The sequence below is a fragment of the Perissodus microlepis genome, chromosome 3 (genome assembly GCF_051167445.1).
Source record: "Perissodus microlepis isolate ML-2025 ecotype Zambia chromosome 3, ASM5116744v1, whole genome shotgun sequence".
NCBI lineage: Eukaryota > Metazoa > Chordata > Actinopteri > Cichliformes > Cichlidae > Perissodus > Perissodus microlepis.
Window position 1 is genome coordinate 29,838,192 of NC_140463.1, and position 15,321 is coordinate 29,853,512.

Below are 15,321 nucleotides of genomic sequence, written 5' to 3' on the forward strand. Positions count from 1 at the left end.
GAGGTGCTTGTTACACTGAAACTTGGGCTTTCTGGCTTATTATAGTAACTTAACCCCACACTCCCCCATCAACAGTGACTGCAGCAACATGCTGGAGACAACAGAGAATGAATTACTCACTTTCCACCATAATAGAACTACAACACACAGAGGTTACCAGCAAGGTTATCGATGAGAAAATCTTTTCTAGTAAAAAGAGTATCACTGCATCTCATATTTCAGCCTTCACCAGTTAACCATGAGCACATTTATGTAAATGAAACAACGCTTGACTCAAACACGAGTTTCTGGAGCCAACTTCAATGATCAATTTTGCTTTAGTGGCATGATGAACCTGATGTTTACGATGAATGAACATCGGATGGATTGCCATTGAAAGCTCTACAATATTTTTAGTAGATCAATTTGAATATCCTATCTCCCATCGTTCTCAAGTTATACTGTTCACGACGATAACACCCCACTCGACTTTTTACAGCTGAGCAGTGAAAAGCTGTGGGAAGACTTGTAATCTTCAAAGATTCATGGCAATCCATCAGACAGTTATAAACACATTCCTCAAATTCATGACGTTGGCAGAGGAAAAACAAAAAATTTTCTGGCAAGTATTTTTAAAAGATGTTACTGCTATTCAAAAATAAGTTGTTGAGACACTTCAGTTTGGGTCTAAAACGGTGCAATATGTCGAAACAACTGAACATTGTAACAACATTATGAATTCGAATCTAGCAATGCATCTCTACTGACAGATATCCCACACATTACATTCACAGATAATAATGTTGAAAAGAAAAATAAAGAAAAAAAAACAATGAAATGAATAAAAGTTGATGAACAACCACCTCTATAACAAAGCAGCTGTAAAGAACTGTAAAAAGAAAGTAAAAAATAAATTAATTGTGCAGTTAGCAACATGGTTCATTATCATTATTATCATCTAAAGATCAAGCCTGTATGACAAGTTAAGTCACAGGGTGATTTATCATTAATATTACAACAATGTTGGGCCTTAGGCACCTTCCTTTGTTGTTGGTTCCTCCAGGGTTTAAGAGCCGAGAGCAGAAAGATGCGCCGTCCGATATCATTGTTCTCTAAACTTTAAAGCTGACAGAGAAGATTAGCAGGAATGAAAGGACTTTAATCTTGGACTCGATGTTTCACAGATACAACCTATCAATTCTGACAGAAAGCGAGGGGACGGGTACACCAGATCAAAGACCTACCTCTCTCTGTTATATCTGCCACTTGAAAACATGCCATCCAAAGAAATTAAGCCCTTATGTACTATTTCTGAATTTTTAAGCTGATACGCCACAAGAGATACAATCTGTGAAAAGTAGGTTTGTTTTTTGAAAAAGAAAACAAAACTTAAAAATATTTTTAATCACTACTTTTATAAATGTAGCCAGTTGGAGGCTTCTTGCTAGAAAGACATGTGCCAGAGAAGTAAGATCTTGTGTTGGCAAACCTTTAATCAACCTTTTTACAGCCTTTGTTGACATCCACTCTGAAACTACACCTGCACCCCATGACAATAAAACTGGAATTGAATTTGGTTCTCTGGTGTACGTGACACGCATGATGCAAACTGAATAACAGGCTGGAAGCAAACTGGTGCAGAGTGTTTCTTATCCAAGAGAGCGTGTGATGCTGCCAGACAGCTGAGCTTAGGGTGATCATTTTAAGTAAGTGCCTCCGAACATTTCCAACGCGTCATCAGCGAAGCACCTCATCACTACATTAATTCATAACAGACAGACATATAAACAAAACACACATAATCACCAGACTAAAAATAGTCTTCAGTCTTCCTATCCTTCACAGATGGACGTTTAGCATCTTTATTGCTCTTGATAATTTCCCCTTGTCAAATAATTGCACAGTATAAAAGAAAGAAGTAACACGTGTGCTTTTAGTGTCCCTCAAACCATCAGTACTCTTAAAAGGGAAAATGAAAACCTAGGAGCAAAATGGAAAAATATGATCAAAAAGAAACTGCCTGTGAGTGCAATCGCTGATGAAACTTGGTTCAGTATTTTGTTTGTATATCATCAAATTATCAAGATCAAAAATTTCTGTTGAAATACGGCGATATCTTTTTGAGACTCTAGCCTACCCCTATTACTTACATATATAAACTTTTACAAATGCTAAAATTTGAGAATTACATCAGGAAAAAAAACTACAAAATAAAATAAGTACTGACTTTTCATAGCATGATGATGTAATTTTTGACTCTACTTGTTACAAAAGCTTTATTTTATTTATTTTTTAATGCCACCTAATCTAACACTTCCTCTTATTAGCTCTCCATATCCACTTCTAGTAACATCCTCTAACTAAAATATTCACACAACTTAGACATTGTTTTGTGTCTACACTAATCACACTGCCTTTTATTTTGTAGACTGAGAAGATAGATTGATCGATCTAATGTGTCATGTGAAAACTGAAAACAGTCTCAATCATCCCGAAGACTGAAGAAATCACTTAGATGAGTGATGAAATGTTTCTCCCTCTCAACGTCCAGATGAACAGAAGGGGTTTTATTCATTATTTTAGCGCTCAGTACTGTCATCTATAGCACCAAACAACAACAGCATGGCACTTACATTGAAGGTGAGACAACGTAAGACATTTTTTCTTCCATTTATATAATACATGTAGCAGCCAGAGGTCAGTCAATAATTGTCCTGCCTGAAGATTTTGATAATTACTGACTTTTATTGTGAATCCCTAGAGAATTTTATTCATATTAATCCTCCTTCAACACTAACAACAATCTGAAGCAATTAAGTGGAAGTGGTGGTCAACCACAGATACCTCTTCCAGTCCAAGTAAGGCGGTATGCAGTAAAGGACAAAGGTGAATTTATTTTCTACAGAGGCTAAGGTCACTGAACATCTGCCATCCCTTGGTGTGCAGTGTGTCTACAATATGGTGGTGGCCAGTTCTTTTTGTTGGGGCCTGCTGAGGAGAAGCTGTCCGCACAGCAGAAAGGAACAGTAGACAAACCTATAGACTCTATAGGTTTGTCTACTGTTCCTCTCTGCTGCTATAGTATAGAGGAACAGCCCAGCAGTCGGGTCTGAACTTGAAAAAGCCCAGCAGGCAGTCGAGAGAAGAATGCACTTAAAGCTGAAATCAGCTATAATCAACCCTGCACACCCTCTCTGTGGCCTCAAGGTTATCAACAGCAGCACCTTCAGTCAAAGACTGACTGCACCAAAGTGCACGTCTGATCACCTCAGGAGGTCCTTTATATCAGCTGCCATAAGACTGTTCAGTGCACAGTGATATGATTTTATCCACATGTTTGCACATTTGCATGTTAATCACTGACTGTTTTATATATATTGAAGTACTATTAACTTTTTTGAAAGAATTATTATAAATGAGTAAAGGCTATCTTTCTTACCACCATTCGTGGGTTCAATGATATAGAACTGATGAGAAACACAGAGTAAAGTGAATTACCTCAACTGCCGTCTGACAGTCAGAAATAGCATCTTATATTAGACTTCCTGTAAGGCGAGACTGTGGTCTGACTGCAACTAATACAGACAATACAAGAGAGGAGAGTGGTCTTCAGACTCTTTAGCAGGACACAGGAAGTGAGATAAAACTGTTCTACAACTGCACCGATAAAAACGCTAAAGAAAAACTTTACTTGATTTAAATTCAGCCGTCATTGCCTTCAAAGCTCCTTGTGCAACTCTGACCTTCTTTTCTACATCTGGATATACTCTAGAGTCCATTCCCATGTTCACGTATCTTCTCCTCTGTGTCTAATCAGCAACTTGAAATTCATCTTAGGAAAAATAAGGTTGCAGAGAGCCAAATTTGGCAATAGGGCACAGTGATGAGCTAAGATCATGGCCATATTTCAAGTCATTTGGATCAAATGTGACATGTCAGGATGTTAGAGCAGAAACCTGAACTTCTGCAGGAGGAAATTTCGGTGCACAACCCAGGAATGTTTAAAAATAAACAACAACCATACTTCTCTGACTCCTGACCTGATGTAGGCTCTTCCACTAAAACCTGCACCACAGTCGGACAGGGACTCTGCTCTCATCATTAGCGATCGTCCTTGGTATAAAAGTCAAGTTGGTTTGAAGAATAAGTTCACGTTTGTGCTCAGCTGGTGGTCTGAACAAGACGTCAAGGAAACAATCTGTCAAGTCCTTAAAGCCTCACAGTGCTTCACAAGCAGAAGACATTGAAGAGGAATTTAGCTGTGGTGGGTTTTGTTTGGGTTGTTTTTTTTTTCAAGGAACAAGTTGTGAAACTTTTTGACTGCACTTGTTATAACAACAGTTAAGGTAAAAAAAAAAAAAGGTTAAAAAAATTAAAATCAAACTGAGCTGCATTAAAAGACATCTCTTTAATCTTCAGTAACTATTAAGTGTCAAACTATTACAAGGTTAAACTAACCTTGACCGAGAAGTTGCCATCATCTTCTGGAGTCACCATGACAACGGAGTCATGTAGCTTTTCATCGAAATGAACGTGTGAAGATGCAGCGTGGGGTTCCTCTGAGAAGCGAACGCCTCCCGCCTTAGCACAACCTGAGGAAGAGGAAAGACGGAAGAGCAGCTGAAGGGCTGCTATGTACAAATATTCACACTGCATCCCTTTAAAGGGAGAAAACACACATTAAGCAGCCGGTTGTTTCCTTTAAGTGATGTAATGGAGAGTTGCTGGAGAGCACTTCACAATCACTAATGCGCATGCTTTGCTAGTATGCACCCTCTGGGTGCTTTAAAGCCTTGAAAATGCACACACAAACACACATCAGGCACAAAGATTTTATCCCCTTCAGATATTTACTTTTTTTTTCTATTTATTTTTATTTTTTTTAAGTGACCATCTGACTGGGCCAACGCTCATTTCGCAGCATGAGACAAAGACACCAAACACATACCCAGAGTCTTAAAGCTATCTTTACCCACAGGATAAACAGGGTGATATCACATTACAGACACCTATATGTGAATCTCACTGTTACCTCAGTGTCAAAATAAAAGAGTTAAAGGTTTGCAATCTAAACTTCTGATTTGGCCTTAGATTTTAGTGTTATCATAGGATACACTGACACATTTTTATTTATTTTTCCTCTGCCCAGGCATTCATTCCCAGTGTGAGAGAATGGAAAATCCTTCTCCAAATAAACCGCCCTCCACAAAAAATAATAATTCCCTGAAAAAACAAACAATTTGTTCAAAGGTCTCCTCCATAAATTTGAGCCCCTTTCAAAGCATCTCCTTCCCAGAGCCTTTCAACACCGGCTAAACAGCAAGACAGGGAGAAATAGTACAAAGAATATACCTAAGCAACTTTTTAAAATATTTATGAAATACTCCATTAATAGGACGATATCCTTTAAGCCACCGTGAATGCTACTGCCCATAAAAACACTTTAAGTAAGTGATGCTGCAGTGTGTGAGTGCACGTCTGAACCCTCAGTTGTTATCACACATGAGCTTCCAGAGAGTGAGTCACAATGTCAGAGATATCAAGTCAAGAAATTGTCCTAAGATGCCCTATTTTAACATGTAGACAAAAATCAGGAGATAGTCCCCTCAAGAAGCTGGAAATACTCAGTTTGGTTTCGGGTGCTGCCTTAATAGAGTATGAGAGAGTCAGCATACATCACGCCCACTCCATCAATTCACTAGATAATCACCAGTATTTATCTCACATGGGCACAGTTCAGCATCACTGGGGAGCTTGCAGGTTAAAGACCGTTAACTGTTGTTTGTCCTTGTAGCTATGCTGTGATCCTCTAACACTGTGCAAGGCCATGCGAGTTTGGTTAATAGAGAACTCTGAGGTGGTCATAAACAGACGAAACGATGCAGTAAAGAAAGAGGGTGGAGTTTGCTTTTTTTTGTTTCTTTTCGATATAGTACGATTATAAGAATGTCTGTATGTTTTGTAACGTTCACACGAGATCTGCAGCATTAAGACGAATCATAGCGGTGGAGCAGCAGTGCTATGATTGGTGCTAGCAGACTGGAGGCGCCCTCTGACATCTCCTGTGGAGTTAAACGATAGTTAATTACGGTTTACATCTTTAAATATTCCTAATGTATGTTGGGCTCTAATGAGCGTAAGATCCCCAGCTCGGTCCCAGGAGGAGACACAATTCCCTTCAAGGTCGAATCAGGAAGGAGACCTGGCATGAAAAAATAAAAATCTGCAACTCAAACATGTGGAGCTACCTGCTGTGAATAAGGAAGCAGCCCAAACTAGCTTTATATGCAGTGAAGACGATCTGCTGCTTCCTGTCAGTGCTTTGCAAGGATAACGGTCCTTTGTGTTAATATTCAAGATGTTAGTTTCTAAAGATAACAAGGAGGCGCACTCACAGCCGGTCACTTATAGCCACTAAATCTGAAGAGTTTGAGGAGTTGAACTTGAACTACTTGATCGATAGCTTTTCTCCAAAGAATTCCAGGAGGTGGTCAGTGCTTTAGCTGAAGTAGGACATTTTTTAACCACTTTTATTTCGATTAAACAGTTTCTGACACCCTAAGATGGATATACTGTGCTTCAGATGGCATGTAAAGAGCTTTACTTTCTCTATTTATCATTCAACATGTCATAATATTAAATACAACTTCAAAGTAATACAATCTGCAATAGTGTCATTGTTTAACCAACCTCTGTCTGCACAGTTGTATGGTAATGGTAAATGAACTGGTTCTTGTTAAGCACTTTTTTAGCTGTACTTGAGCACTCAAAGCCGTCTATACAATCTCATTCACAAATTCATACAAGCTCTTCTACTTCTGCTGCAGCATTTACACATATTCTCAAGGAAGTTGTTGTTGTTGTTTTTAAAACTGTGTTTTATCTCTGTTTAATCTCTAACAAAGACTGTTTGACAACAAGGCCCACATGTCTAACTTGGATTTCATAAAGCATTACTTCACCATGGAACAAACTTTGCTGGGTTACTTCTTTGGATTAGGTGTGTTTATGTTCGGAGTCACAGTGTAACAGGCCCATGCACCACCACACTGAAAAGCTATCTGGAATCAGCATTATTAATTCAGTGAGCTAAATGTCACCAAAGTCACACTCACTCCAATCAAGGCTCATTGACAGCAGTCAGAATATTAATGTCTTTTTTAATACATTTTCTCATTCGTGGTGTGCAAGAGAGTAATTTAAACCACATTTTGTTTCTTGCCAAACTGACAGTTGGGGAGATTTATTTCTTTTTCTGAAGTCAAGTCTGAAGTTAAACTATCCTCACATTTACTGGCAGAGGGTTTTCCTGCCCTTCAGCTCTGGACCAGAAATGTTACTTTAATTCAAGCACAGGGTTTTTGTCAAACATCCTCTGCCAAATTATAATAAGCCAACAGTTGGTGAAGCTGATACCATCTGAATTAATTACCAATCTAAGACAGTGAAGCTAGGCAATATCCTAGCATTTATCTTGAAGAGCAGATTAAATCAAAATAATGAATCTCTTATCTCACAGAAACAGGAAACCAATAGTAATCTGAAAATAAAGACATATCAGCTTAATATAAGCTAAATTTATATAAAGGCCAGTTTCCTGACAAGTGAGCATATTAATATGCACAGGTTCAATTTGTGTAAGGTATAACTGATCCAGCTCATTTAATTATGTAGCACAACCTAAACCTACTTTTTTTTTTTTGTTAAAGTAATCAAATAGAATTTTTGTTTAAGGCTAGCTCCTGTAAAAATAACCAAAGCCCAGCATGTGCAGCAGAGCCAGTAAAAAGAAATGAAATAAAGTAAAAACTTGGATATTCTACATCCATTAGGTAATATCAAAGAAAACATCACGTGCAATGAACTTGCAATCGTGTTGCGTTTGAAAGGTACAGGAACTAGAACTGCAACAATTTGGATGGTTGGATGGCAAAATGAAATGGCAATAACAAGGAGACAGTCTACAGTTTGTGACTGTATGGGGTCAAATTGGTAATTTCATGTTTGCAATAATCTGTCAATTAACTCTAACAACAGGGCAAAAATATCAAAGTTGTTGCTGTGTACAATGAAATCATTCATATTCAATTCATATTAAATCCTTTAGATATATTCAGATACTCGGTAAAACCTCATAGATCTGAAACTAAAATTCCTCTATAAATAGTGATGTAGTCACTGCAGGATGGCAAATTAACTACAGGAGTTTAAGCACTTAAAGAAACACATAAAGAAATATAACCATAATACAGCCACTCGAGAACCAATTTAGTCAAGTGCCCTATTGTAAGACATCGCAGACCAGTCGCACTCATCAGCACAGACTCACTCCAGTTAATCGCACTGTGTTGTGATCTGTTTGTGAGTGACTGCACTAAGTTAGGTCTCCATTGTTTGGAAGCAGCCTGGCTCCCAACAGGCAACCGGTGCAATCACCTTGTTATTGAACGCGATCATCCAGAGTTTGAGGGTGTTGCACACCAGCTGGTTGCCACAACAACTTGTTAACTAATTTGCCTCAGACAGCAAAAGAGTTCAATGCAATCACCGAGCAAACATAAATTTTTCCTTGGGGCAAGGAGGTTAATGTCAATAAAGGTTGCAGGCAGCTGCTACTTCCCTTTCAGTGGCAACGGTGAATTCATTTTAAAACGTCTTGCCTTAACAAGTAAAGAAGTCAAAAGATATGAAAATGTTCTTTCATCTTTTTCCAGTAGTTCTTCAACTGATTGGCCTCTACTAATGCTAACCAAAACTGGTATTGATAACTTATCTTTACACCAAAGTGTTGCACTTTCTCAGAAAGTGACTAATGTTCATTTTCTAAACAGAAGCCATCTAGTGTTTCAGGAGACCAAATCCACAATGTTCAACATGGGAGTGTTGGCCTTCTCTTTAATAAATAAACAGGTTTTGGCATGATTGGTGCATAACGTGTTCGTAGAGTCAGCCTAACATTTTACTGCTGGGAAAGTTAGCTGATTTATGTGGAACTAGTCTCTAGTAGAGTAGTTTTGCATGATTTACAGTTTAAAATAATCCACATTTATCTATTAGTGGGACTTGGTGGAGCCCCTCAATTCATCTTGTGTCTGACACAAGTTCTTTTAGCTCCTCTCCGTTTGAGCAAACCTTCCTCTAATTGGCTGTCTTTAACAAACAGCAGGTTTTAAGAAGGTGGGTGGAACTTCTGTGGTCATATTAAGCGCTATACGACTGACATAGCCATGTAAGGATACCCCCTCTCTATGACATCATTCAAAGCCAACAACAGAAAAAAACTGTCTGCAGACAAGCATTTTCAGACATTTTAGGCCTAAACTTTGGTCTCACAGGGAATACATATACACACAGACATCATTATGCAAAATGCTGGCTATGTTGGCCCTAACAGCAGAGATCACTGTAACATCCATCCATCCATTCTCTTCCACTTATCCTTGTCAGGGTCATGGGGGGCCTGAAGTCTATCCCAGCTGTAGCAGTATAACTGAAAATATTAATAAAGCAATAAGTTATTTTTATAGATACAAACGTCTGCTGTAAGAACGATGAGTACAAATTTTTAGAAACAAGCCCCGACGTGACCGTGCATACCGTAAGTGGCTCTCCCGTGCAATCCAGTATTCAAACTCATAGCACAAGACTGATGCATTTACCTTTAGTACTCACACAAGCAGCTACATTACACGAAGCACAGGCATTACTGTCGCTCTAGTTCCATTTAACTTTTATTCAGACTCATATTAGAGATTAGAAGTGCTTGCTATCAGCAATCTGGGTCACAGTAATGAGTTCGTGGAGTTACATCATGTTCCATATGTGCAGGATCACTGTGTAGAAATAGAACTGGAAACTGAGGAATGATGTTTCATGTCCAAAGCTCTTTATATCAAAGAAAACAACAAGAAGGCTTTTAATATTAACAATATCCCATACTCGAAGTTCTAAAACAAGATAAGCAAAACGTAAACTAACTTTAAACTGAATTTATTAGCCTTGTTATCCTAGACAACGCTACCTTATAAGCCTCCAGATAAAGGATGAGAAGAGTCAGGGTATGTCAATATTATCCGTAAAATGAGTTTTCTTATCTGATCTGTGCCTTTTTATGAATTCAACACATACCACAGTATTAATAATGAGTCTTTCCCAAGTCACGATATTCACCCTGATACTTCCATATTTGATTTTAGGAGCACAGTGTTTGGCATCGGGTATTTGACTTTCAAACGTAAATGTGCTCATTCAGTTCTCAATGTTACTATAAAAATACACTAATGATAAAAGGAATACTACTTGTTTCATGTTTAGGGTAATTAGTTTAGGCAAAGAAAAAAAATAGACTAAATCTGTGACAAAAAATCCTCAATTTTAAATCCTGTTCAAATAAAAGAAATTATTGATGTATGCTACATTTTAAATACGTCAACACTTCAAAGTCACATTATAACATCACAATTAAAAGGTGTATCTTTACATTTGGAGCAGTTCATATAGGACTGGGGAGTGTGCAGCTACTGGGATTGTCTCAATTGACAATGAAGATCAAATTGAGATAAACCATCATTTATAACCAATAACAATACACACATGAAACCTATACCTACAAAAAAGAAATAAATAAACAAAAAAATGCTGTAGCAGGTCCAAATGCAAGAAACTGAATAACCTCTGAGTGATGGACCTGAAGTTTTTGGATTCAGGTGAGTCACCATTATTAAACCTGTTTTTTTGAACTTATGTGATGTTTTTGTTTGTTTTTTACAAAAACCTTTTAATAATTTAATTAGTTCATAATTTATCTGCACATTTTCTTTTTACCTTTATTGAAGACACCCAGAAGTCAGAGAGGTTTTATCTGATATCATCATTTGTTTTATAGAACCATTACAAATGCATTTCTGAATCAGCTATAAGCTTAAATTCATCAGCTCCTGTAGGAGTAATGCTTTATACTGATCAAGAGCAAATCTTTTAACATCTACTAGACATTTCTTGTATCTTATTTTGGAGTATAGAGTATCAATACACATGGGAAACTCAATAACATTTGAAAAATAGAGCCTAGGGCTCTCTTTTTCCTTTTTTATTCAAATAGAAGGTGAGTGGATACAATGATATAATGATCACCACACATAAATTAAACTTCAGCAATAATATGTATGCATTTTTTCTTTCTTTCTGAGAAGACGTAGCTCTCTATCAAATATTAAGCTTTACTATAATCATCTAAATCACATGAGAGCACTTAAAGTTTTTCACCCTGCTATAAGGCTTTTTGAGTGAAGCCTTGAAGTTCATACAATAGGGCTTCATGGGAGAGTAATTATTCATGTAAAGGCAGACTTTTTGCAGTAAAGCAGCCTTTCACAGTCAAAACGATATGCTATAGCTTGAAAAGTCCGATTAAGAAATGTGCTTTTATCTACAGCGAGTCTACCTGAACTTTGACTCCATGTGAAAAAATTAGCAGTTTAAGAAAAAAAAATAATGGCATGAGTTGTAAATCTAAGAGCTGTAATGTTTTGCTCAGAAACTAACAAATGACTATGACGCTACATGTGTATTTACAGATCCACTCGCTGGCCACTTTATAAGGTACATTTGTTCAACTGCTCAGTATTGTAAATATGTAATCAGCCAATTATCTTGCAGCAACTCAATGCATTTAGGCATACATACTAATAATGACTTGTTGAAGTTCAAATTGAGCTTCACAATAAGGAATAAAAGTGACTTTAAACATGCTGCTAGTGTTTGCTGTTTTTATAGCCTGGTTTCACTCAGCGGTGTGGTAAAATAAGTGTGCTGCTTCCATATTTGGTGGGGTTGGTTTTCTCATCTATTTTGAAGGACTCTGCTTTGTTGGAGGTTTCTAGAGTACCTTCATTTTTAGATACTAAATGTTTGGAGCCTGGCACAGTGTTTTCAGACACGCCCGGGCTTGTATAGCATCGCTATAGCAATGATATGACATTTTTTATATTATATTTATAATATTATTATCACTGACCATATGATATGGCCCAGCCCTGGTTGTTACTACAGTTAAGATTTACCACTGATATTTTTATGTCCCTACTAATATTTTGGGGGTGTGAAACATGGTCTCACAAATGCAAAATGTAAAGAACAATAATTAGAAATACAATTCAATGAAAGAGCAGATCGGCTGAGTTCAAAGGACACAAGGGGATGATTGAAGAAGACTTTTAAAGGGCAATGACTGCTCAGCAAATTAAGCATAATCATCTTAAAGAAACTGAAAGCTGCAATAAATAGAATTAGTAATAAATAAGTCATAGGTCATTTTATTTTTTTTATTTGTTAAAGGAGGATGGATAAAGATGAGTGTTTGCCAGTTCAAAGAAAGAACGAGAGGTTTTTATACAAACAAATCACAGATGATACTGTTCTCACAGATGGAAAAAAAATGAGTCATTGAAATTTGACTAGCTGTTAGTACACTTGGACACCGCACCTAAGTACAGGCTATGTGGGGTAAACATTATACATGAAGCCTGTTAAAGTTTTTTTTTTTATTTGCAGTAGTAACCATGCTCACTGTTTGGTTAGGTCAGGGTTTTCACTCATTCGTTTGAATTTAAGCTGATGTTCTTCACTATCTGTTGCCAAATTCCAATTTCATACTACAGCTAGGCAGATATCACTCAAGCTAGTGTCCCAGCCTGAGTAATATCTGCTGATATATTATACAATGCAGCTGCCTAAATCCACAAAGATCCATAAACCTCAGAGCCACAGCAGCAAAAAAAAAGGTCAGCAGATCACACAGCCTCTACACAAACAAAACAAAGCTAACAAAGCCACTAAGACAAACAAATATATATCTATGGTTGTTATCTGAGCTGCTGTTAGAGCTGTCCAAATCCCGCTTTAACCCCTGGATCGTACCAAAAATGCATCTGTAGCTCACAGCTAACGTGTTTACTTGCGTTTTTATGTAAACAGGCTTCTAGATTTTTATCAAAAAAGATTTTATAACCCTCTAAAATGCTAATCTTCTTCAAAAGGGTGATCCACTCATGCCAAAAGAAATGCTGCAGCCATCCATCACCTCCATTGCTGATTTAAAACTGTAACTTCCAGAGGCCTGTACATCTAAAATAGCTCATTCATAAACACTTTTCAGTTTTATCATTCATCTGGTGTCATGTTCCTATGAATGCTAAAGATCTACTCATCCAGACAGACTTGGCGGTAATTTCTTTCACTAATGAATCCACTCACAAAGACCAACAAAGGCAATTCTTTCTTAAAGACACTCAAAAAAATATATTTGCCCAGATTGCCGACTTTAAGTTATTCCCCATATAATTTTTGTTACATAAGTACAATGTACTTACATTTAATTTAATCTGGTCAAATGAAATTTACTAGACCAAGCACATTTTTCTTAATGATGAATTATTTTAATAAATTAACCTTTGATTTTATATATTTAAGTTGCATTAGACTGAAAACCTATTTACGGATAACCTCTTTAACACAAGCATTTCGTGTGTATTTGAGGTACTTTCACATACAAGAACTGCATCAAAAGCCTAACCCTATCATTATCACAATACTGAGAGCTGGCACTGTTTAGACTGGTCTCATATCCCCGAGTTAGCACAAAAAAAGAATGTGTACACACAAATTAACACACAGCCCTGCTCAACTGGCTTATTTCAGATTAATATACATCTACTTATGTCCTTCCACTAATCTGCCTGTCAGCATGTCCCTTTCTGCTTTGCTGAATATTACTGTAGTCTGTTAGCCTATCAGTCTAATCCTGGTGGGTTTAGGAATCAAGTGCAGTGTTTGCAGACTGGACATAAAATATCATTACCTCCAAAAATTGCAAAAAACAAAAAAAAACCAAAAAAAACCCAATCAGCTGTTATTAATGAAAAAAAAACTGCAGTTAATAAAAAGATAAAAAATATTACCAGTGTCTACTGTTAACATCACACCAACAAACTGCAAGCTTCAATATTTGGTAACAACTCTGAAAAGACCCACCTGAGACTCTCACATTTGGTTATATTACCACATTTAGTAGCACTCTTTGTGGGGAGAAGAGAAAAAAAAACCTTCAATTTTGCTTTCAGCACACTGCTGGGCATGGTTAAAGTGAGATCACACACGCTCATCTATGTCTTCCTGTCTTCTTTTAGCCTCTTTTCTGTCGCCTTTACATCCACTGACCTTGGCCCTAAGTAACACAGACGTGTCCAAGCCCATAAAGTGGTCCAAGCTACAACAAATATAAAATTTCATAAGAAGACAACTGAGGGAGACTGATCCCGTTGATATGCAGCAGATGAAAGCGCACAGTAATTTACAAAATCCTCCTGGGAAAAGACTTTTAAAAACAAACAACAACAATAACATTTTGTGTGTTACAGATTACCACAGATACTCGCACACGGCAATGTTCAAAGGACAAAAGAAAATGATTGAAATCTCCACAGTAAAATTTTTACTGCTTATTATAAAATACTTCTATTGTACTGAAGGTAACAACTTCTAAGAGACACTCTTCCTGTGATATCTGAGCCAATCCAAACCCCGTAAAACCAGCCATCAGTGAACCTAACAAAGGTCTGCAAAGTGGTCTGTGAAGGCAACAAGTATCCATAACTACTGGGAAGGAGATTAAGTTTTCATAGAGATAAACACATAGTCATTGTTCCCTGGCATGCCTCACTGTACCATTTCTGCTTTTCAATCAAAAAAATAATTTAAGTCAGGCTGTGTCATGGCTGAAATGGTTAATCTGTGGTTATGCGTCATCATGAATTCTAACAGGGAATTAGTTACTCTATTTTTTCCTTTCGTTTACCTTCTAATAAACAATGAATGCAGAAGAAGTGCTACGTCAGTTAGCCAAATATGAAGCATCTAAAACTGTAGCTCATGTCCCAGATGAGTAAAACTGTTTTTTTTTGTTTGTTTGTTTTTTTTACGCATCTATATATAGTAATGTGAAAATGAAAGTTTCACACGACTACTCATCATTTCCTTTCCTATCCTTTCCTGTGAAAAACAAACCCTTGCTTACCCCTTACTTACTTAAGAGGGCAAGTAGCAGTTTAGATATTCCTAATCAAATCTGTTTGATTAACTGATCATCAGCAACTGTGAGCACCTCTATAAAAGCAGAAGTTTTGGCAGTCTGCTGGTCTGGAGCACTCAGGTGTATGTTAACACAAAGCCACAATGTAAGCAAATTAGCCTCATGGTCAGACCATGTAACGCTCAGAGAACCTGCTCAGAAAAAACAACAAGTGCGACATCTCAAACATTACAGGCCTCAGTGGCATGTTAAAT

At 37.2% G+C, this 15,321-nt stretch overlaps 1 protein-coding gene across 2 annotated transcripts in view; it reads right to left on the reverse strand.

Moving 5' to 3' along the window:
* Positions 1–15,321, reverse strand: part of adisspb (adipose secreted signaling protein b) — a 41,348-nt gene that overhangs the window by 19,391 nt on the left and 6,636 nt on the right. For both annotated transcript variants that reach the window (XM_084923949.1, XM_084923948.1), the window contains exon 3: positions 4,438–4,571. In XM_084923949.1, the coding sequence (XP_084780075.1) occupies positions 4,438–4,571 (134 nt within the window). The remainder of the gene's footprint in view (positions 1–4,437; positions 4,572–15,321) is intronic.